General features: G+C 45.2%; 1 protein-coding gene across 1 annotated transcript in view; it reads left to right on the plus strand.

Moving 5' to 3' along the window:
- Niban1 (niban apoptosis regulator 1) overlaps positions 1-23272 on the plus strand; it is a 145492-nt gene that overhangs the window by 112373 nt on the left and 9847 nt on the right. Inside the window, exons 6-11 of the mRNA XM_034512826.2 lie at positions 2978-3093; positions 9079-9183; positions 9516-9678; positions 14264-14451; positions 17957-18118; positions 20287-20397. Coding sequence (XP_034368717.1) covers positions 2978-3093; positions 9079-9183; positions 9516-9678; positions 14264-14451; positions 17957-18118; positions 20287-20397 — 845 coding nt within the window. The remainder of the gene's footprint in view (positions 1-2977; positions 3094-9078; positions 9184-9515; positions 9679-14263; positions 14452-17956; positions 18119-20286; positions 20398-23272) is intronic.

Consider the following 23272-nt stretch of genomic DNA (forward strand, 5'->3'; position numbering starts at 1 on the left):
AGAATTACAGTTTTTAAATGGTTTGTCTGGTGGGGCTGGTCACAGCTAGTCGTCACTTAGTACGGATAAGCTTTAAAGGCTGGCCGGATATCAAAAGTAGAAGTGCAAGTCTGGTGACGCTTAGGTTGGCAAGTGTCTCATATGAAAAGAAGTTTATGGATTTTGTTGGATTTCAAGAAAGGCGTGAGTCACCCGGATGCCGTGGCTGCATTAAAGAAGAAACCAGAAAGGGGCAGAGAGTATCCCGTGTTTTGTGGTGAGTGCTAAAACGAAGAGTGTGATACATTAGAGCACATCACCAAGGAGGAAAAAAGGGTAAAGTTAGAAAGATCCAAGGGGTAAATTAATTGTTTAAAGAGGAGTTGAAGGAAAGTTAGTCTACTCTGCCGACACCTGGGATTTAGCCCAACCATATGGAAGGGGAGTAACAACAACTAATTTACTCTAAGAGAGAAAACAGATGGTGTGTGTGTGTGTGTGTGTGTGTGTGTGTGAGAGAGAGAGAGAGAGAGAGAGAGAGAGAGAGAGAGAGAGAGAGAGAACGTGAGAACATAGTGGCTCGAAAGAAGGGTAAACATTTAAATTTTAAAATAATTAGAGCAGTTCAGGAGTGGAAAGAACCATTTTATTAAATTCTGGGCTTTTCTGTCACTAGAACTATTTGAGCCAAGGCCAAGAGAGCGTTGCTCCGGCCTTCTGAAGGTTCTCAGCACTGAATAAGAGCTCACGATAAGTGACCACTAAGATCACTCATCAAGATTCTCATAGTCTATGATTTAAATAACTGTGAGTGCCAAGGCCATGCAGGACACAAACCCTTGGCCCTGACTCTGGCCAGCTGTGTGACCTTCAGCTAAGACATTACTTTTTTTTTTTTTTTTTTTTTTTTTCCCCCAGTTTTTTCATCTGGCTTTAACAAATGCCTCAGTTGTTCCCCAGTACATCTGGCTCCTTGTACAGTTTTCAAGTCAGAACATGTGGGAAAAGGAAATTCTGGCCTGCTTGCTACCTGACGTTAAGTCTTCCTGCAGAGGGGAAGCTTCGTTGAAGAGCAGGAAGGTCCTGAAGGCCACTGATCTAAAACCCCTCAGTTTGCCTATTGGCAGGAGAAAGGGTAGTTTTGGAGCTGCAGCGTGTTCCCTTGAGAACTCCCAACAGGATGCTGATCATGTCACTGGCAATCTGCTTTCTCTCAAGCACCTGTACTGAGTTCAGCTCTGCCTCTGCAAACAACCGAGGAGAAACCGGAGGTCAGGTTACCTCTGCACAGCACAGTCTTTGGCAGACTTCATTCTCTATTTGCTTACTGAGCTGGCGATGGCTTTTTGAGCTTTTCTCACGGTCAAGAGAACAGACACTCACAGAGAAACTTACCCTGTGGCACGTTTCTTCCCCAAGTCTTTTTTTTTTTCTTTATTAATCAATTTGTTTAATCAGCTTATAAGCTGAAAATCTATCAACAAATTGGCAACATAGATCTGTCCTCCCACTACCCAAGAAGGGAATTTAAGATTTCATTTGTCCTAATGGTAAGAGCTCTGTCTCCGGTTTCCATTGCTGACTGACTGTGCCTTCTTCCGTGGGCCCCTGGTTCCTTATCCCCTTCCTCTCTGCCTGAGAGGAGACTCTTCATCCCCCCACCACCATGCTCACTTCCTGACACCCTTCTGTGACTTTGGTCAAGCTAATATCATTGTCTGCAAATCCCTTCCATCCCCACACCAGCCCTCCCCCCAATATCTTTAGCGATACACTTATCCGTATACAAGTCAGTTTGTTTGGACCCAGACATAGAAGGCAGTAGACAGGATATAAACTCTCTCCTCTGGTTCCTGACATCAGCTGGGGAAGAAGTGGGAGATGTGCTTCTCGTAAAGCAGTGAGGACCTGAACTCTTGGCTCCTCGGCTGGCAGCTCTGGCCATACCCACCGCATCCACATACAGAATCGCATTTCTCCCATCTCTGTTTCCGTAGATCGGAAAAGAAAACAGCTGTTAAAAATAAGAGCGTGTGAGTCATCTGGAATCTCCACGTGGTAATTACAGTTTCCATCTCGTTCTGTCCAGTCCTCCCCAGTGTGCCGAGCCCCGTATCACAATCCCGCTGTGGGGCAAGCAATTTTCGTAGATGGTATGCCCTAAGATGTGTTTTCTCTTTTAAGTGCCTGGTGCTTTATAATCTCGTAAACCTCAAAGGAGGTGATCCATAATCTGCTAGCCGATTGTCACCTGCCAAGGCAGACTGGTTCTCTTAAGTTACAGCCAGTCCCCATAACAACCATTTAACCTTGAATGAGCAATAGATGCCTACCCAGTTCTCAGAGGGACCCTCCACTCACTATCTGTGTGACCTTAGGCAGTTAATTCTGCTTTCTCTGCCTTGTGAGCCTCATCTGTCAGATGAGGTGATAACAATACTTTCCTCTGGGATTTTTGGTCAGTTCTCAATGAAATGGGTGACATACTTAAGTAAACAGTATCTTGCTATGTGCCAGGTATTACCATTTTCCTATGCATAAATTAGCAGACTATGTAGACAGAATATACTTTTGACAGAAAGGACTGACATCAGCTCACAAAGAAACTGGACTTTAGTTTGGGCTCAGATGCATCACAACAGATGACTCATAGGAGAGGCTTCTTATTGGTGGCATGCAGTCACTGGACAACCAGGGACAACATTTGAGGTGAAGCAGGGAGGGAGAAATGGGAGGTGTAGGGGAGAGAGTGGGGGAGGTAATGGTGGTCCCCACCACTTTGTTCATTAGGTGATGGAATTATCAGCTCAGAGGGAGAGTAAGCAGTGTGGCAGACACTTACAAATGTGCTCCTACTGGACTGGCCGCTTAGTGTTCTGTGTTCTTGTACTTTCATGCCTTATAATAATGTTGCTTCTTGGCCTGTCATACTTGAAGAACCACAGAAGAATGCAAAATAACATCTCTCTTTATGAAATGCCCCTTTTCTTTCTTTTAGATTACATGAAGCAGACAACATTTGAGGCCCAGGCTTTTTTAGAAGCTGTGCAGTTCTTCCGGCAAGAGAAGGGTCATTACGGCTCATGGGAAGTGATTACTGGGGATGAAGTCCAGGTACTGTGGGGCTCAGAGTTATGGATCTATCTGTGTGGTGGTGGTGGGGGGGGGCGGGACCATTTAATGACGGGTCGGCAAAAAGATGCATGAATAGAAGATGTGGTTTCCAAGGCATTTCCCTGAGCTGTCTAAAAGCATCTAGTCAGTGCGCTGGGGGGGTACCTCATATGAAGACCACCAGACCTGGCATTCTGTAGGGCAGCCCACAGTGCTTCTGTTAGGTCGCTAAATCTGTAAAAGCAGAAGTTTACTCACAATGATGAGTGTTTTTTGTTGGCGTATGAGCCAAAGGCTTCTGTGTTGAGTATGTTTTTACACATCCACACATACTGTATTTGTATATTCCCAACCGGAGAACACTTTAGAATTTCAAACAATTCTGGCAGAAGTGCTTCCATTTAAAACTTTGAGAAGTTGAAATATTTACAGTACTTTATGCACCAAAGAAAACCCAAGCATAAGAAACGGAAGCAAACTGCTTTGGCCCAGCAAATAGACAACACATTTAATAGTTAACAGATATTTAATGCAGAGACCTGTATTAAAATGTTTCTTGTGTGGTGTTTTGTAATGTTCAAACCCTACGTGTGTCTTGGCAGTCTTACAGAGTGGGAAGGGCAGTTTGTATGAGGGAACAGGGAGGCACAGAACAGCTAAGTGACTTGTGCAGTCAGTAACTTTATTTCATTTTCTGGGTAGGCTACTCGCTTCATATTTTCTTTCACTTAAAATCTTTATTTTTTTTAAATTTATTTTTATTTTATATGTATTGGTGTTTTGCCTGCATGTGTGTCTATGTGAGAGTATTAGATCCCCTGGAGCTGGAGTTACTGACAATTGTGTGACAATTCCCTGTGGGTGCTGGGAATTGAACTCCAGTCCTCTTGAAGAACAGGCAGTATGCTTAACCACTGAGCCATCCCTCCAGTTCCTCACTTAAAAATCTTAATTTACACTGAAACAAGAATTTAGTAGATCTTTTCTGGGGTTGAATGTGTGTGTGTGTGTGTGTGTGTTTGGTTTTTCGAGACAGGGTTTCTCTGTGTAGCCCTGGCTGTCCTGGAACTCACTCTGTAGACCAGGCTGGCCTCGAACTCAGAAATCCGCCTGTGTGTGTGTGTGTGTGTGTGTTTTTCCTTTGGCTAACATGTGCTAAGTGCTACATAAAGTGCAAAATAGCTGAATGACTGTTTTTACGTTGCTCTCTTAGTAGTAATGACTCACACAAGTATGGCAAGTCTTCGTGATGATGGTTATTTTAGGCAGAGGTCCAGGCAGAGCAGTGTCTCGGAATAACTTTCCTGGCAGGCTGTTAAGGTGAAAATATTTGTATGCTTGGTAAAAAGTGTCAACACATTTTCTACTTGTCAATATGAGTGACGAGCACTATCAAATGAACTCATGAGAAAAAAGCAATCTGCAAAAATGTCAAGTAGCTGCAGGTACGAGCTGTATTGATTTGCCTTTAAATTAGCCAGATGGGTGAGAACAGCTCATACTTCCCATGCTGCTTGGTTCTAAGACCAGAAAGCTTCCCGCGTTTGAGGTCTTGTCTATTCCTTCTAGATTGGTCTTCACTCAAAATATCTTGAAAGTGACCCTCTAAATAGACACACTCACCTACAGTGCTTCAGTAGCACAGGGGCCCCGGGGCCAGAATCCAGTCAGACATGAGGCCTGCCTTCAGAAGGCCTTCCCGCTCCTCAGCTATACCCCTTCTTCAGCCTTACCCCTCTACAGCTTCCAGTCTGAGAGGAAGCACAGTGGTGTGCCCTTGGAGCATGGTGGTGCAGCCTCAGTGAGTGTGTTCTGTTGTTTTGGGTTTTGTTGTTATTTGGGGGACAGGGTCTCGGCCTGTAGCTCAGGCTAGCCTTAAGGTCTTGCCCTACTCCCCTCAGTTTCCTTAGTCATACATGAGGCACGCAGCACCATACCCTGCTTGGTTTGTTCATTTCAATCAATCTGAAGACACGTTTGGTTTCTTATATGTGTGATGAAATTTTTATCTCTACTTCCCAGTAGTTAGAATTTATTTATCTCATTAGCTACTTTCCCTCAAAAGGCCCATGGGCTTCTCTGTTGCTTATGGAGAGGTGGCCAGGACAGGTCACATCAGAATGAGCAAGAAAGGGGCAAAGTGGTGTCAGGATGGGAGGAAGCTGAAGTTAGAGGATGAGGCAGATGGTGTTGATGTGCGATGGCATGGTACCCAAGGATCTGCCAGACTCAGGCCTCTTTCAACCCCTACCCCCCTCTCTTGTAGCCTCTCTTCTCCTTCTTGTAGGAGGAGCTAAGGTGGGAGGAGTTAGGAGAGAAAGAGGAGGAGTAAAGAGAGGAGGAGGAGAAGGAAGAGGAGGAACTAGGGAGAGAGGAGACATGGAGGCTGACGTTCGATTGTCTGTAGCAGTCAAAGGTAGTTGGTATATCTAGGTTGGGTATTGGGTCACACCTCTGATTGTATGGGCATTTTGTTATTGATCATTACCAAATATATAAGCCTTTGGATAATTTAAGCATTGAAGTCTCATCTTACTACTGGGCCAGTGTGGATGGTGGGATGGTCTGGGCAATGCCCAGCCTTGTAGAGACAGTGTGGAAGACTGGCAGAGCCATCTCCCATGCTGGCGTCTTGTGGGTGGCAGGGCTGGTGTTTCTAGTTGGCTGTTTCTAGCTGTGGTGTGCATGTGGCCTCATGGCCTTGGAACATGGCGTCTGATCTAGGCAGAGATGCTGCAGCCTAGATACTCAGCTTTGCCAGCGGCTGTTTTTAAAATAATTTCTACAACACCCTCTTTCTTTCTTTCCCAGACATACTTTCTTTTCAAGTCCCCAAGCTGTAAAATAGAAGCAAATGTCTTGGAATGTCATGTGGGAAAGAGCAGAGGCAAACTGCAAGCCCACCCAGATGGAATGTTGGTTTTCTTTGGCCTTTGTGTATAACATTTGGGTCTTCTCACATCAATTCACACTCATGCTCAAAACCAATCCAGTCCCTGCAGAAGGACAAATGAGAATAACTGTGATCCTTGACTTCAAGACTTTTCAACCACAACAGCATTTCCCATTGTGCTTTGCTTTCTCCATTCCTCTTAGCCATACTTGGCAAGTCTTGGGCATTGGTTCCAGGAACTCACTCACCTGGTCAGGATGTGGTTTAGGGACCATTAATTACTTACTGAATCAAATGGCTAAACCTGCTGATTTCCAATGTGTTTGCATACATCAAGTTTCTTATAAGATCCCCAGAAAATGGTCATCTTATAAAATCATCTCTTAATGGTCCACAGAGAGTGACTCAGAAAGGAAACACAAGTATATCAGCAAGTTTTCAATGCCTGTGGAAGTCTTGCCTCTGTTATCTTCATCACTTGAGGTAGATCCACATTGCAGCAGATGGGAGCCCTTCAGACTGTACTGAGCCTAGCAGCTCCTTTCCCAGGAGCTCAGGGACCAGGGGCCCACTACTTATCCTTTCCAGCCTCAGACCATTCCTGTTCAGTCCAGCTAGAGCGTCACACCCTGCCATGATGGAGCCCTGGAGAAAGGCCAAGGCCAGTGAACTTATGAGGTTTTCCACGAACTTGTGGCTGACCAGTGAGCTCAGAGAGAACTTCCTTGTTGCCCAAAGTATAATTTGAACTTTTATGAGAAGGAGGAGGTCAGCTGTTTTGGATAACTATGACTTCAGCTTCACAGACCAAATGTCTCTAGTGACGGTCTGCTCTGCTGCCTGCTGACATTCTCAACAGTGGCCTTGCCTTGTTGCAGACCTCAGCTGCAGCCTGCTGTTACTGCTGAGCTGTGATCCTGAGAAGACTCCAGGTTCAGTGAATCAGAACAGCAGAGCTACCCCAAGTCAGGGCTGAGAGCAGAGAAGAAAGGGTGAAGGGAGTTATGTGTGGACGTGTGGACTACTGCACAGTGCAAGGGAACATGAGCATTGACCAGCACAAAGTCTTAGAATAGATTTGGGAACATTCCTACAGAGCACGCTGAAAGCTTTCGATGTCCCCTTAATTCTGCTTAGCCTACAAGTGTCGTATTGTTTCATAGTATTTGGTGCTAATTTATCTTCATATTGTTTGCCTAGCAGGGTCCAGGTTTCTTAATGATATTTTTTTTATAGACAGTCAGGATATTCCAGCCAGTGCATGGGTAACTAACAACCTTATAGCCCCCTTCTTCAGTGCATGGTTTCAGGAGATAGCTGCTGGAAAACACAGTATTGTCTTCATCCCATCAACAGGGAATGTTTAGACTAAAGGTTGACACTTCGAAACTCTTAGCACTTGGCTTGCTAGTGAAGACATTTTCACCAGCTGACTTTGGCTTTCAGGAAGCAGCAGGGAAATGACAGAATTATCCATCTGATGATCTATATCTGAGAAAAGGGACTCTGTCTTCTTGCTCTCTTAAGGGACTCTGTCTTCATGACATTGCTGGCAAGTTAGCATACCAGTAGCCATCTTTGGGGGGTCAGGTTCTAACAGGTCTCTGGGTTTAATGACATTAACCCAAATACTTATAGACAATATAGAAAACACTGAGTAAAGAGAACATAAAACATACTTTTAGCTTTTTAAAACAATGCCATAGGCATTTGCCCAGGTGGCTGTGTGTCCCTGGAAGGAAGTTCCTTCTCCTGGGAGCCAAGAGATAGTCCTCTTAAAGTATAAGGCAAGAATAGTTCTCCCATAACCATCCAGCCTGGGAGATGTTGATTAATGGCATATGTCCCTTCCCTTTAAAACACAATGAAACAATGAAATGTTCTGTTGCTCAACAACACAAGCGTAAAAACACATAACACAATTCTGCAGCTTTGTCTTGGTTGTGTTTTGTTTTTGAGACAGGAGTTCACTCATACTGACCTGGGGATGCTTGATCCCCCTGATGCAACCTCTTAAGTATTGGGATTATAGGCAGGTACAACCTCATCCAGCAAAATTTTGCATCTTTATAAAACTTGTTTTAAGAATAATATTTCAAAGTAGGCAGTCACCTTCTCTCTCTCTCTCTCTCTCTCTCTCTCTCTCTCTCTCTCTCTCTTTCTCTCTCTCTCCATTTCCCTCCCTCTCTCTTTCTCTCTCCTCTCCTCTCCCTCCCTCCTTCTCTCCTTCCTTCCCTCCCCCCAGTACCTTCAGGACCTTCAGCTTTCTGTGCCTGGTTTGTTTTGACATCTCTGTTTCCTATCCTTGCCAGCATCTCCTTGGCTCTTTGGTACCTTCTCTTCCTTCTTCACAGGGCCCCTGTTAAACTTGGTGTCTTTAGAGGAGGTTTAGTTAACCAACCTGAAGAGCTTCTTTCGGTTTATCCATCACCTTGGCTTTATCTCCAGCCCTTCTCTTGGGCACAGTAGCAATGATGGAAGACACAAGTGCCAGAGCAGGCAGCACACCAGGGCTTGGAGTAGTCTGATAGTTTCTCTTACCTCTTTACTTCGTTGCTCCATCCTTTTTTGTAAACATCAGAGGATGGAAGGCATGTTTGAGAATACTTGGAGTAAGGAGAATGAGGCATGCGGACGCTTGAGAAAGCATAGTGGTCCTAGGACCACAGACCAGGCTCCAGCCATCATGTCCAAACTTGATGCTCCTGTTTAGGGTGCCATATCTGCCGCTGAAAGCCCCCCTCTCATTCTAACACAAGGGGTCTTGTTAGTGTGCACATGAAAAGCTTCCCTTTGAGGAAATGGTTCTTGACAATGGATAACAGCAGTAGAGAATGTCCTCAGACACATCTGTTCCCTGTGTATGTTGAAGAATATTTATCTCTGAGATTGTGAACAAAGATTTTATATGGTTATCATATGCACAGCCATGAGCTCCAGCCCCAGCATCAGCATCGAGGTCTCTCATTCCTCACCCCCACCCACCTCTGACTACTTCAGAGCCCATGTAGTCCAGGACAAGGATGCTGTTGTGAGACCTCAAGGTGGCCATCATCTCCTGATGCCCTGCCAGTTTCTCTTTTTCTCTGCAGGTCCTGAGTAAGCTGGTGATGGAGGAGCTCCTGCCAACCCTCCAGACTGACCTGCTGCCTAAACTGAAGGGGAAGAAGAATGACAGAAAGAGGGCCTGGTTTGGAGTAAGTTACAATGTTGCTTTGCAACTGTGTGTCAGAGTGAATGTTCTCTCTCTCTCTCTCTCTCTCTCTCTCTCTCTCTCTCTCTCTCTCTCTCTTGCGCGCGCGCGCGCGCGCGCATTTGGTGTCGCTTTTAAAATAATTCCTTCCCTAGGTAGAAAAATATCGTCTTTGAGCCTGCTTAATCTCACTGGCATAAGAACTAATCTAAACAGAGTTGAACTCGAAGTTTGAACAAGTGTTCAGTCTTGTTTATGTGAGAGTCTGTGGTGGGCTAGCCTCCCGCCCTTCCCTAACTCCTTTAGTCATAGATGATGCACCTGTCTGTGTTTCAGCTCCTGGAGGAAGCTTACAATCTGGTTCAGCACCAAGTTTCAGAAGGATTAAGTGCCTTGAAGGAAGAGTGCAGGGCTCTGACAAAGGACCTGGAAGGGACCATCCGCTCAGACATGGATCAGATTGTGAACTCAAAGAACTTTCTAACTGGGAAGATCCGAGGTTGGTGGAATGACCCCCTTGCTGCCCCTAATAAATAAGCTGTCTACTGAGATCCATACATAGAATGTGCTGAGCCTCTGTGTCCATGGGGTTCATATCTGTGGATTCAACCAACCACAGACTGAAATGCACAAGGGAAAAAATATTTGCAAAAATCAAGTGCAGACTTCTCTGTTATTCCCTAAGCAATACAGTATGGCCGCTATGTGCCATCTATATTGTATTTAGTATTATAAGTAAACTAAAGAAGTCTTAAGTTATAGGGGGTATATAGTTGGGTGTGCACTGGTTCTATTAAAAGACTGTATCATTTGAAAGCAGTAATATTACTGTCTCAGGATTTTGGCCTCCTCTGAGGTCGGGGTTGAGGGGTATCTCAGAACCAATTGCCCTCAGATAGTATATCCAGCTTCAGAGGAGAATTAAGCTGAGGGAACTGAGGGGAGACAGTAGTGGCTATAGAAGGAGCATGCTGTATTATTAGTAAGAGCCTTCGTTTTACCCTGGATGCTCTGTAGACGGCAGGTAGAGGGAACCTTGCTTTCTGGCTTGTGATGTGCCTGCGTATTGTGATGAAGGATGCAGTTTTCTTCAGCCTCTAGTTTTGGCTTAGGTTCAGTAAATCTGTAGTTGCAGTGACAAGTTAGTGTCCATATTACCAGTCAGGTGTACTTGAGGCAGTCACTGGCTTCTATTTGCCTTAGTCTCTTAATCTGAAGTTGGAAGGGCTGACAAGAATGTGGTTGGCACACTGTGGTCCTCAAGCTGCCCCGGTACGTTTTGTAGATGATGTCATTTTGAACACAGCCACGCTTACTCATGAGTTCACAGTCTAAGCTTTGTGCTCCCACCTCAGAACCGAGGTGTCGGAACCTTAAGGACTCCAGAGCCACAGATATTTACTGTCTGGCTCTTGACAGAAAATGGCTGGCCCATCCCCACACAGCAGCCTTAGGTGGCCTGGAGGGGTCTTTGGGATATTTTCTGTGGCTCCCTGTTCTAAGTCCCGTACCCAATGCATGGATGACTCCTAATGTTCCTAATGGAGGAAGGGCATGTAAGCTCCTCGGTGATTATTTCTCAGAATTATTTCTGGATAGCTCAGGTGAATACTCACACATTGGACATTTGCTAAGGGTGTGCCTTCTGAGCTAGTGTGGAGCTGGGGCTCCTGTGTTCCTGAGGCTGCCTGTCTAGTGGGGGTTGTCTGCCTGGCAGATTATCTTCTGCAATTCACACCTTCTTCATACTACAGCCCAACATGCTTTGGAGCTCTTAGGATGGGTCTCACTGAGAGGTCAGAAGAGGCATAGCTATGCACATGTGTGCTAAGAGACATGCACATGTGTGGTGTCTGTGGGCCTGCCTGTTTCTGCAATGCCTCCAAAGCCAGACACAGATCAGCATCAGTGTGATTTCTGTTTGATATGGGCTAGCCTCATAACTCCTTTAGGGTGAGTGTCATAATTCTGTGTATATCTAAAACTACCAACATTCTGCTCTCTCAGACCCACGTGGGCTAACTACCCAGGCTGAAAGCAGACCAGTCTCTTTTACCTAATGCTCCGTGGCTCCTAGACTAGTAGGTGTTCCATAAAGAAGATCTTGAAAGGAAGTAATGGGCAAATCTTTTTAAAAGTGAAGAATCAGGCAGGTACAGCGAACTCACTGGTTATCCTTAGCACTCGGGAGGCCATGGTGAGGATGGTGGGTTCCAGGCTAGTGTGGGCTGGAAAAATAATGTGATATTGGAAAGAAAAAAAGAGGAAGAGAAGGGAGGGAAGATGGAAGAAAGGCAGAGAGGAAGGAAAACATAGACACATTTTAACTGGGCCTCTGGTTCTCCATCTTTAAAACAAAGAAGGGAGCCAGCTACATTGATGAAGGGAGTCAGATTTGGGGAGCATTAATTAGTTGTAGTCAGGTTCCATTACTGAGAAGAGACATGGCAACCCTTATAAAAGAGATTGGGGGACTTGCTTACAGTTTCAGAGGTTTTGTCCATGACCATCACTGAGCATGTTGGCACACATGGTGCTGGAGAAGTAGCTGAGAGGTCTACATCCAGATCTGCAGGTGGCAGGAAGTGAGTGACACTAGGCCTGGCTTGAGCTTATGAAACTTCAAAGCCATTCCCATGATGCACCTCCTCCAGCAAGGCCACACCTACCCCAACAAGGCCACGCCTCCTAATCCTTCTCAAGTAGTGCTACTCCCTGATGACTAAGCATAAAAACATATGAGCCTATGGAGGCCATTTCTATCCAAACCACCACAGTCCTCAGCTCTCCATTTCTACCCATAGGCACTTGGGAGTGAGGCCATTAGTCGTCAGTTCTGTTCTACAATTATCTGTTCAGTAAGAACTTATTCTGCTCACGCTCAGTGAAAGGACTGAAAGGCTTCAGGTCAACACACTTTTACACACAGAAGACGTGAAGCAGTTTGTAGATGCCAAGACAGAAGGAAAATATGACGAATGCTCTCAGAGAAACCAGAACAAAGAGGACAAGTTCAGAAAACTATGGGGGCCTCTTAAGGAGTGTAGTTAGAATCAGGTGATTAGAAAGCACCAGAAGTCCTGCAGTTCTATGCTTCTTGTGTGACGCAGCCATCCTAAGCACCTAGAAAATGGTTAACTTGTTTTCTCCTCAGCATAACTCCCGGAATAATTACTTTCCTGATCTCCATTTTAGATACAACAAAACCAAGGCCATGGTTAAGGGGCATCCTGACACCCGGAGGCTAGCGAAGCAAGAGGCTCTGACCCAGCCCCACCAGCCTCAGCCTTCTAAGCTTCTCAAAAGCTGCCACCTGTCAGGGAGGCTCTTTAGTTAGTGTCACAGCCTCCATAGTCATCATAGCCCCATCCCTGTGTGTTTGAAAGAGGGCAGAGTGAATATATGTGAGATGCCAGTCTTACTCAGCCTGGAAGGAAACACCTGCAGGCCGCAGTGCAGGAAGTCTAGTGGTGGGGCTCAAGAGGCTGTCCCAAGTATGTGACAATGGAACTGGATCCTGAAGGCACAATGAAAAGGATGTTTGCTAGCAGACACATTTGGAAGACACATGTGGGGGAAGGCCGGCTCAGGTGAAAGGACACTGGATGACTGGGTTGACTGGGTTGGGGGTGGGGCACGGAGCCCTCCGCCATCAGTAGCAGTCAGGGAGAGCTGAGGGGAGGAGCATGGGCCTGTCTCTGCTCATCTTGCAAACAGCATGCCCAGCACTGCCGGATCGCGGCCATTGCCAGTGCTCAGAATCATTCTGAAACTCCAATTAGATGCTTTTCAAACAGTTCCTCTCACAAAGTTAATTAACTGACAGCTTATTTTCTTGGCAAGCACTTTTGCAATTTGGTTTCAGACAAATCCTCTTGTTAAAATTTTACAAAAACTCGAAATGTTTCCTTTTTGAGTCTGTCATCAAAGGGGTCTTTTATTTATTCTTTGACTATTTTCATACACATACACAATATATCTTGATTATATCCACTCTCAGCTCCCCCTTTCACTCACCCACTTCATCCTCCTCCCTCTACCTTCATCTTCATTCCCTCCCTCCCTCTCTCCCTTCCCTCCTCCTCAGTAAACCACTGGGTCCTAAGTGCTACCTGCTAGAATGTTGAGTGATCTTATGTGGGTCTTTTTTTTGAAAAAAACCACACCATTTATTTGTGAGTGTGTTCGTGTGTGTGTATGTGTGTGCATGTGTGTGTTTGCACACGAGTGTACACATTTCACATGTGTGGAGGTCAAAGAATATCTTTTAGGAGTCAGCTCACTCTGCCATGTGAGTGCTAAGATCAAACTCACATCATCCTCTTGGCAGGAAATGCCTTCACTCACTGAACTATCTTGCTGGCCCCTGTACAGGTCTTGAGCCAGTAACCATAGCACCGTGAGTTCACGGATGCCATGCTGTGTCCAGAATAACTTAAGCACAGTTCTGGACCACAATCGTGCATTCGCACGTTAGCCCTGGCCTTGGTACAGTTATCTGCCACGACCAGTTTCTCTTTTTCTGTATGTAAAGTGGGAGGGTTGGACATCTGGGGCCGGCTGTGATAATGGGGCAGAGCAGTGTGACACACTGAGCTTCAGCAAACGGGTCTTCCCGCTCCACGTATCACGGCTAGACCGAAAGTGAGCAGCAAGTTGCATGAAACTTCGGTGCCATTTGTCGGAGACTGTATTTGAGTTTTTAAAGGGTTCCTGGTGGTAGAAAGTGGGTGGAGTTACACCGACTTAGTGCTTAGAGACATTAATTAAAACAGATACATCTGCTTTAGAATTACAAAGTGTGCATCTGTGATGATGGTGGTTGGAGACTCAGTTTGTCTGGCCATTGCACATTCATGAAGATCATACAAAGATCTGCATTCTTCCCAGGGTAGGACTTCTGGAGATGCTTTAGGTCTCAAAGCATCCAGCGGGTTTCCAGCCTGGTGAACGCTGGCAAAGGATCTATTATGAAAGTCTACTCTGCCCGTAGGAACTTGCCCAGGGGGCCATTTAGCTGCGACGTGGTCTCTGAATCCAAATTTGCCCTAAGCCATGCTTTCTTTCTTTGTTTCCTTCTTTAGCAATGGTGGCTCAGCCAGCTGAGAAGAGCTGTGGGGAGAGTGTGCAGCCCTTCCTGGCATCCATTCTGGAGGAGCTAATGGGGCCGGTGAGCTCGGGTTTCAGTGAAGTCCGTGCACTTTTCGAAAAAGAAGTAGATGAACTCAGCCAGAGCTTTCGCGCCGCCCAGGACAGTGCCCAGCTGAAGGAGGTAGGAGCGAGCACACTGAGGGCCAGGGGTCCTGGGGCTGCTGGGATCCCGGGCTGCTGGGCTGCCTTTCTTGCCCTCCTCCTGTTTCTCCTTGACCCTTCAGCCTCTCCTCTTTCCCTCCCCTTCCAGTTCCCTCCTCTCTTTCAGTCCCCTCTAGCCTCTCCTTCTTTTTCTTTTCCTCTTTCTTTTCCCTTCCATCCATTTACCTGGTATTTCCGCCATCATATCCAACTAACTCATTGATCTATCCATTCATAACTAAGTCCACCTAATTTTCCTTATTAATGGTTTGTAAGTTGCAAATATGTTTGTACAAGTGAAACAACCAACTCAAATATATAATTCTATGTCCATAAGGAGGGAAAACTAGTAACCAGCCTTGATACCAGCTGCTCCTCATCCCTCTGGCTTGATTGATTGACAAGCCTTTGGATTGACTGATATAAATAGTCTGGTGTGTGTTTACCTGCATATTTTATTGTTTCGTATATCAGCATATCTCTTATTTTAAATAATGTTTGCTTCTTTATTTCCACAGCTATAGGCTCCTAATATAAACCCATGCTTGCCAAGCAGCAGTGACACCTCAGTGTACTGAATCCGAAAGTGGGGGAGGGGTGTAATCTGCTCTGCTGTGGATACCAGAGGAGTTGATGCACCCTAATGTTCGAGATTTGCTGGCACACACACTGGCGGCTTGCCTTACACTTAACATGCCACTAAGGACAGGACTTGTTAGGGTGACTCTTTCTTTTCCTCCCTTCCTGATAATCAGTTAAAAGCGTTTGCCTTTTTAATTGGCACACTGTAATTGTATATATTTATGGGCTACAGTGTGACAATGTTACCCAGAGCTTGGAAGGCAGAAGCCTGACCCCACGGCCACAATAAGCTATGCGCAGCTACCTGTCACAACATGCCAATAAAGAGATGAGTGGCGGTGACCAGCAGAGGAAAGAGGTCTATTTAATTTGCCCACCTCAGGAAGAGGAACAGAGTCCAGAGACTCAAGTCTGTCTTTGAAGTGCTGACCTGAGCTTTAGGTTTAAATAGAGGGAGAACTGGAGCATGCCCTATCAGCTCTCCTGCCCCCCTTGACCACTGTCCCAGCTCTAGCGCTTCGGTTTCCAGGTAGTCCTTAAAAATCATTAGCCCTCGAGGAGACCCATCTGGTTCCTATGGAATGCTCTCTTCTGCTCCAGGTGTATCCTGGCCTGCAATGGTGACTGCCTCTCTATATGTGGATATATCCTGGGAGGTTCTGCTCCTTCTAGGACACAGTGACTGCAGGTTTAGGACAATGACTTGCCTCTGTGCCTTCAGCCACAGTCAAGAAGACAGACAGATACTAAAGGAAGGTAGAGATGCCAGCCTTCATCCTACGTTAGGTACCCATGGACCCACCTGAAGGGTCAATGCCTTTTCAGCAAAAGCAGCCTCTGCACGCCTGTTTCAGCAGTTTATACATGCAGATGGTTCAGAACGATCGCATCAGGAATGACCGCTTCTATTCCCTTAAACATTTTTCATTTCTGTATGTTATGAGCTCTTCGGTCTCATTATAAAACACTTGATAGATTGCGGTAAGCTGTAGTTTCCCTCCCATGCTGGACTCTCATTTCTTCACATGCGTATTCACATGTATGATGTACAAGACCAAGATCATTTAATAAATGCGTTGATGCTTCTTATTACAGCCATGTGTTCATGTGTGTGTGCACATGTGCATGTGTTTATATGTGCGTATGTATGTGGCTTTGTGTGTATTGGGTGCCTGTGGTGTGTGTGTATAATATATGTGTGTGTATGTATGTGGGGGGTGGTGGGACATGTGTGTATGTGTATGTATGTGTGTGTATGTACATAAGTATGTGTGTATATACATGTGTGTATTATCTTGCCTTTCTTCCTCTTTGTTTTCTGGCAACACCCTCTTCTCTGCAAATAACTATTATCACCAATTTGGTTTATGCTATGCTGCGCTTTCCCTCTTTTAGAAGATATATAAAACATACACATTTCACAGCCGTTGCCTTCCAATGCTTGCTTTTAGAAAAATATAGTTATTTTACATACCATGCTGCTTATCAGGTCTCTTCTTCAGAATGATTTCATGAAACTGTCTCCAAGGCAACTGTTCTAGTTCTAAATCACTTTGTGTAATGACAGCATAATATTTCATGTTTAGAAATGCCATGATTTATTCAGCCACCCTATCGTTGCTGACACCATGAGCAAAGCCATAATAAATAACCTTGTACCTACATCCTATCGCATTATAGATACATGTATGTGTGCACACACCCACAGTCCCTACATCTTGAAGCTTTTTATTTCAGTGGGATAGAGTCCTAGGTTGAAGATATAGTTTTATGTTAACAGATGTTTCCATTAAAATTTAAAGGAATTTTAAATTTTGCACTGATGTGTTTGTGGCAGGGAGCCTTCTCCCTGTGTTACCCTCTGTGATGATGGCTATCACTTATTTAAACTCTCAACAATCTGATAATAGTGAAGCAAGCCCCCATTTTTCCTCTCTCGTATATCCAATTATTTTTTAGGTAATACATTCCTGGCTCAGCAGTTAAGTCTACTTGCTGCTCTTCCACAGGACACAAATTTAATTCCCCCCATGTCAAGGGTCTCACAACCAACTGTAATTCCAACCCCAGGGGGATCTGATGCCCTCTTCTGGCCTTCATGTGTACATCCACATGCCCTTAACTCTTTAACACACATAGATATTCGATGTTAAAAATAAACCTTTGAAAAAGAAAGTGATATATTTATAATTGTAGGACAAAAGCAAATGTAACAATGTATCTTCTCCCCACCTTTTAGTCTTTAGTTCCACTTCAGTATATCTCTCCATTGTTTACTCCTTAAAATGATTACTTTCCCCAATTTAAAGCACAATGGGCTCGGTTCTGGGGAAAATTCACATCAGATACGGTCTCCTATGTCATTCACACTTACTTGCCTTTTGCACAGCTTTTCTTGGGAGCTTTCATTATTACCAGTTTTCTTCTGTCTCTCCCCATTCTCCTGTCTAATAGAGCTTACAGTGTTTGGAACCATTTTCAGCTAAGCTTAGCCTAGGAAACAAGCTCACACGGCTTAAGAGAACCCTTTGCTGGTTCAGGGGCTCAGCAGCAGCTCTCACAGCCTGCCTAGCTGGTTCTTGACTTCAGGAAGCTGGGACTTGTAGGCTACTGAGGACGTGAGGAGCTGGGAGCCCCTGCTTGAGTATGCATCCGAGTCTTCCTTATATCTGGTTGGTTCTACTGTGTTTCTTTCCTAGCAGTAGAGCCGCCCCAGAGAACGTCAGAGAGAAAGAAGACAACTGAAGATGCTCCAGATAAAGTGGTCCAAGCAGTAATTAATACTCATAGCATACTCTTGATTGTTTCATAATACTAGTATTATGTAATATGGAAGCTAGATTCCTAAATCTAAGGGAGCTTGCTTTTCTTTTCTTTTTTTTTTTTTTAAAACCAAAATGCAGTGCCTAGAGCAGCTAATGAAGCTTCCTCTGGATTCTGTGAAGATGGAGCCTTGCTATACTAAAGTCACCCTGCTTCCAGAGCGCCTGCTGGACCTCCAGAGCCGCTTCAGAGTCCCTCACGTTGATCTGGTGGTCCAGAGGACTCAGAACTACATGCAAGAGGTGGGAGCAGAGGGGAGTCCAGGGAGGTTGAGGATGAGGCAAGAAAGAAGGGAAGAGAGAAGGAGAGGAGGATAAATGCTTGCTGGTGGGTGTGGCCAGGGCGCTCTTCAGCTCAGGGAAGTGAGGCCGATTTGGGTTGACTGAGGACACACGCTGTACTTCTAGCTGGCTTCCTCTCACCTCAGAAAATAAGAATCTGGGAAATAAAGTAGCACTAGCCAGTAGTTGTTTGATGGTTGAGTCAGGGCTTCAAACTTTCTGCAGGTGAGAAACACGTGGGAAAAAATTTAAAAACTACTAATGTGCTACCCCAGCCCTAGTGATTTCAAATGTGTACGTGTGTGTTATAATATATTTGAAATTCTTAGAGAGCTTCCCCCACCCCATCCCAGTGTTTCTAATATGCAACCATCTAGAAACAATGGCTGAATTCTCCACCTCATTATAAGAGAACCAGTCAAAGCTTCATGTTTGGTTTTTTATTCCTTAAATTTATTCTATTACGAGTATGCTTGTGCACACACCTGCTTGTCTGTATATGTGCCATGTGCATGCAGGTTCCTGAGGAGGCCAGAAGAGGGTGTCAGATACCTATGGCTGGAATTATTGGTGGTTGTGAGCCTCCCTGTGGGTGCTGGGAAGAGAAATGGGGTCTTCTGGAAGAGCAGTGAGTGTTAACTGCTGAACCATGTCTCTAGCTCTGATATTCGAATTTCTTGAGTCTACCCTATAGATCCCCACCCCTTCAATGAGGAGGTCTTTCTCCTCCAGAGACAAAAATGAGTAAGCACTATAGGCTCTTTCACATTATAGCATTCCCTAAATGAAAGAAAAATCCGATTCTGGTCCACATGTTTAGCTTGCTGCAACTAACACTGCATAGAATCTCACTTCATGGATCCAGAGTTATGACGAATTCTAAGTAAGACCAAATCTTAGGTAAATGCAGTGGTGTTGAAAGTGTCTCGATAAAATGTCTTACCTAAAAGTCACAGGCAGGATTAATTTTGTGTCATTAGCTAACCTCTCAGTTAGTGATGTTTGGAGTTGCTGGATGTGGTGGTACCCAGCTGTAATTCCAGGATCAAGGAGGTAGAGGCAGGAGGATTGGATCAGGAGGTTAAGGTCTTTGTCTCCATTACAAATTCAAGGCCATCCTAGGCTGATTGAAACCCTCTCTAAAAAATATAAAGGATAAATGGCAGAATATGGTTAGGCCACAATATAACAAGAGTGCCTCGGATAATTCCGGATCCTGGAGAGACAGACACAGGCAGGACTATAGACTAAAACATCTGAGCGGCATCAGTTTCCTGAGCAGTGAATTCCTGTCCCCAGTGTGACAACCACTACTGTCATGGGGTCCTGACCCTGCCTCTCCTCTCCAGCTATATTAATGTCCTTTAGAATACTGGACAGGAACCACTTAAGGGAGCAAGGCTTCCATGTGGCTTATAGATTGAGAGGCATCAGCCCAACAAGGCAAGAGGTCATGGTTGAGGTCATAGAGGTGGGAGCATGTGGCTGGGGCATGTGGGCCCCAAATGCTGGTGCCCGGAATCAGAGAGAGCTCAAGCTAGAGGCAGGATGAAGCTTGCTATATTCCCTAAGATCAGTAATCTCCCGGAACATTGCAGCCCACCAAAGACCAAGTATATAAAAACACGACTAAGCCTACAGTTCCATTCAAACTGGAACACAAGCCTGGCAGAGGAAGGAGGGGCCAAGAGATGGTAGGATAGAAAATGGAGGAAGGTGCGGGGTTGAAGCCTTCCCCCACCTTGTCATGTGATCTGTGTCTGCATGGCCAGGGAATCGAGGAGGATGCCCACAGGAGACCATGGCTCTGGGCCCTCTGTACTGGGGTTTCTTTCTCATTAAGAATGATGGGTAGAAAAGGGGGTGAAAGGATACCATTATGCAGACAGATAGACAGACAGACAGACATATATGTATAAAAAAGGATGTTTCCCACCCTCTTCCTATTTCACAGTGGCTACTGGGTTTCTTGTTTTACACTCCAGGGAGTGGGGGAGCCCTGTGTCAGGCCACAGTTGTTTCTGGGAGAACTCTGTCCATCTCCTTTCAGAGCCCAGGCAGGCAGGCAGGCAGGCGGGGCCCTATGTTCCCAGCCTCTGAATGTGGTCTTTTTCTGTCTTGATGGACAGCTCATGGAGAATGCTGTGTTCACGTTTGAGCAGTTGCTCTCCCCGTATCTCCAAGGAGAGGCTTCCAGAACAGCTGTGGCCATCGAGAAGGTTAAGCTTCGTGTCTTAAAGGTAAGAGTTTGGTCTTCATTTGCGGGGGGACATCTGACAAGATTGTGACCCCTGTTCCTTTACTCAGTGGGAAATACCCTGACCTCCCTTGTGTCCCATCAGACCCCTTTCTCCAAGCAGATAACCATTGTTCCCAGCAGTTTCCCCAGAATGACTCTCATGCCTCCTCTGCCATCTAGTGGCGTCTTCTGGAACTACATGTCCTCAGCAGGAGCACCCAGTTAGAAGTGACTTCTGTGTTCTGGTTGACTGCTTCAAACACTGTGACTGGTATTGCATAGTGTATAACAATAGGCCAGTTGCATCTGAACTCTCCAAGTACAATAAAATTCACTAAGTTACCCAACATTTCAAATAAAAACCAAAGCTTAGAGCCAAAGGAACTGTCCCAAGAAAAAGGCATGAGATAGTTTTTAATGAGCTCTATGTATAAGAGCTTAATAAAGCTGTTGCAATGACAGGAGCTTGCATGTATTTGGTACTTACTTAAAGTCTGATTTGTTGTTCCTAAGTTTTCATTCCAAGGGTTTATATGTTTAGTTTCTAGTATTTATATGCGTTTGTGTGTGTTTGTGCAACTGCATGCCACCTGTGGGTGGCTTCCCATGGAGACCAGGTCCTTTGGAACCAGAGATACAGGCAGTTGTGAGTCTTCCAGTGGGAACAGAATGAACGGAATTCAGGTCCTCTGAAAGAGCAGGAAGCAATCTTCCTTTCAGAGCCTATTTAAAGTCTTTCAAGGAAAAGACCCCAGAACCACCATCCCCTTTGACTTTCACTGAGCTTAGATGATGCTTAGACTCCACCCCACAGAAGTGGAAGCCAAACCTCTGAAAGCAGGACTCTCTTACTCAAGCTCAGCAGGCCAGTGAAATGTGAGCTTGGAGCTGAAACTGTATTTGCACCTGGCCCACTAATTTCTGCTACCTCCTGTTTAGAACAGAAAGTTCAGGTCCTATCGGGTCTGAGGGATGTCCTGGAGTTTCAGACCTTCATCTTGATGCCACGGGGCAGGAGAAAACTCTGGCAACCAAACTGTCAAGATGAGAAGCAATGTTGATCATAGCAACACAAGTAATAACACAGTCACAACTGACATGAGGGGAAAAGTCGAACCTCGGTCATGGCTTGGGCAGACAGGAGAGGAAGGAAGTAGAAAGGTGTAAAGTTTGGTTTGGGGATCAAAGGATCTTAGAACACCCCAAGATCAACTTTATAGCTTGCATTAAAAAACGTTCCTGCTCAGTGAACAGGGCCAACCTGAGCTCTGGGTGAGGAACTTCCAGTGTTGTTTGGGGCTGCAGGAATATGCACCCTTGGGTGGCTCACATCCACTTCGAGACCGGCTTTAGATTTGGGTTTCCCTGGAACCCCTGCAACCCGTCCTTCAGTGTTGAGTCATCTGTAGAGCAGACCTGTGTGACGGGAATCTAGCCACTGAGGGTTTCACGCTCCTGAATTCAAACACCCTGAGACTATTGGCTATATTTGACTGTGTCCATTTTAGCCTCCCTTTTATTTAATGAGGTGACATTGTAATCGCAAAAAAGTCCAAGTCAAATATTTGTAAAAGAGCAATTCATTTGGAGGGAGACGAAAATCCCGACCACTACTCTACTGGGTATCTTTAAAAGCTGTAGTTACACGATTGGATAGAAGGTGATAACTTACAGAAATCTACAGGTACCACATACCACGGACCTACTTCATATGGACTAATAAGAGGAGAGATCTTCTTCCAGATTTAGCTTCTCAGTGGTTTTGGGCTTCTGTGTGACTCCCCACACGGCCACTGATTTTCTGATGATTGGCAAGCATTTATTTATTTATTTATTTATGTCCTTATTATTGTCTCCTATTCAAATGAAATTATTAATGCAGTTAAATTATTTGCTACTCCAAAAAATAAATAGATAATAGATAAACAAACATATGGAACAGACAAATAGACAGACAAAATAAAACGTGTGGTGATGCCTTGAGTACTTAGACACCTCCAAAATCACAACAAATTCCACCTCCCAAGACAGCCAGTTGGACTTTTCACAAGTTTGTGTGCAAGCCCACACCTTCTGATGTTAGAGTCAGACCCTTAGAATTGGTCATTCTATCCCCCGCCTTCCTTCGTAGCCTTCTCCACCTGGTTGCCTTTGGCAGTTTGAATAGAGATGTCATTTTGATCCCTTTCATGATCTGCAGTGTGAGTGCTCTCCTTTCTCTCCTTTCCTCTTTTGGCTTGACCCATTGTGTTTACACGCCCACAGCAGTTCTCCACTGCGCCTGTGCAGAAGGCACTGGCAAACCACGTGCAAACCAGTAAGAAAATGGGCGCTCCCAAGAGCCTGCTCTTACTGACTTCTAAGTTCAAAATTGTTCTTTTGTGTGCCTGTCCTGGAGAATACCACACTGAAGCAGAGCGGGCTGGGTGAGCTCTCTTGAAAGTGTCAGGGGGTAGATGCTTTAGTCTTCGTTTTCTGTTGCAATCACCCAGCATGGCTACTATGTACCTCGTTTGGGATGTCCAGGGTGGAACAGAGAAACCCCTCTCTTCTTCGAGACTGTAAGCTTCTTTGGTTAACTTTCATCCACTCTGTTGATGGAGCTTTGAGCCATGTCCTTGTAGATATCATTACAAGCCACGAACCGCGCTTGCAGGACAGCAGATAATTGGTATTTGTGGCTCCCCTGTATCTACCCAGCCAGGAATAATGAAACACAAACTCACTCTCTAGTTAGATACCCATCTTTAAAAAGAAAAAAAACAAATATTTATTTTATGTATATGAGTACACTGTAGCTGTCTTCAGACTCACCAGAAGAGGGCATCTGATTACTTTGCAAGATGGTTGTGAGCCACCATGTGGTTGCTGGGAAT

Source organism: Arvicanthis niloticus, chromosome 10 (assembly GCF_011762505.2).
Source record: "Arvicanthis niloticus isolate mArvNil1 chromosome 10, mArvNil1.pat.X, whole genome shotgun sequence".
NCBI classification, from domain to species: domain Eukaryota; kingdom Metazoa; phylum Chordata; class Mammalia; order Rodentia; family Muridae; genus Arvicanthis; species Arvicanthis niloticus.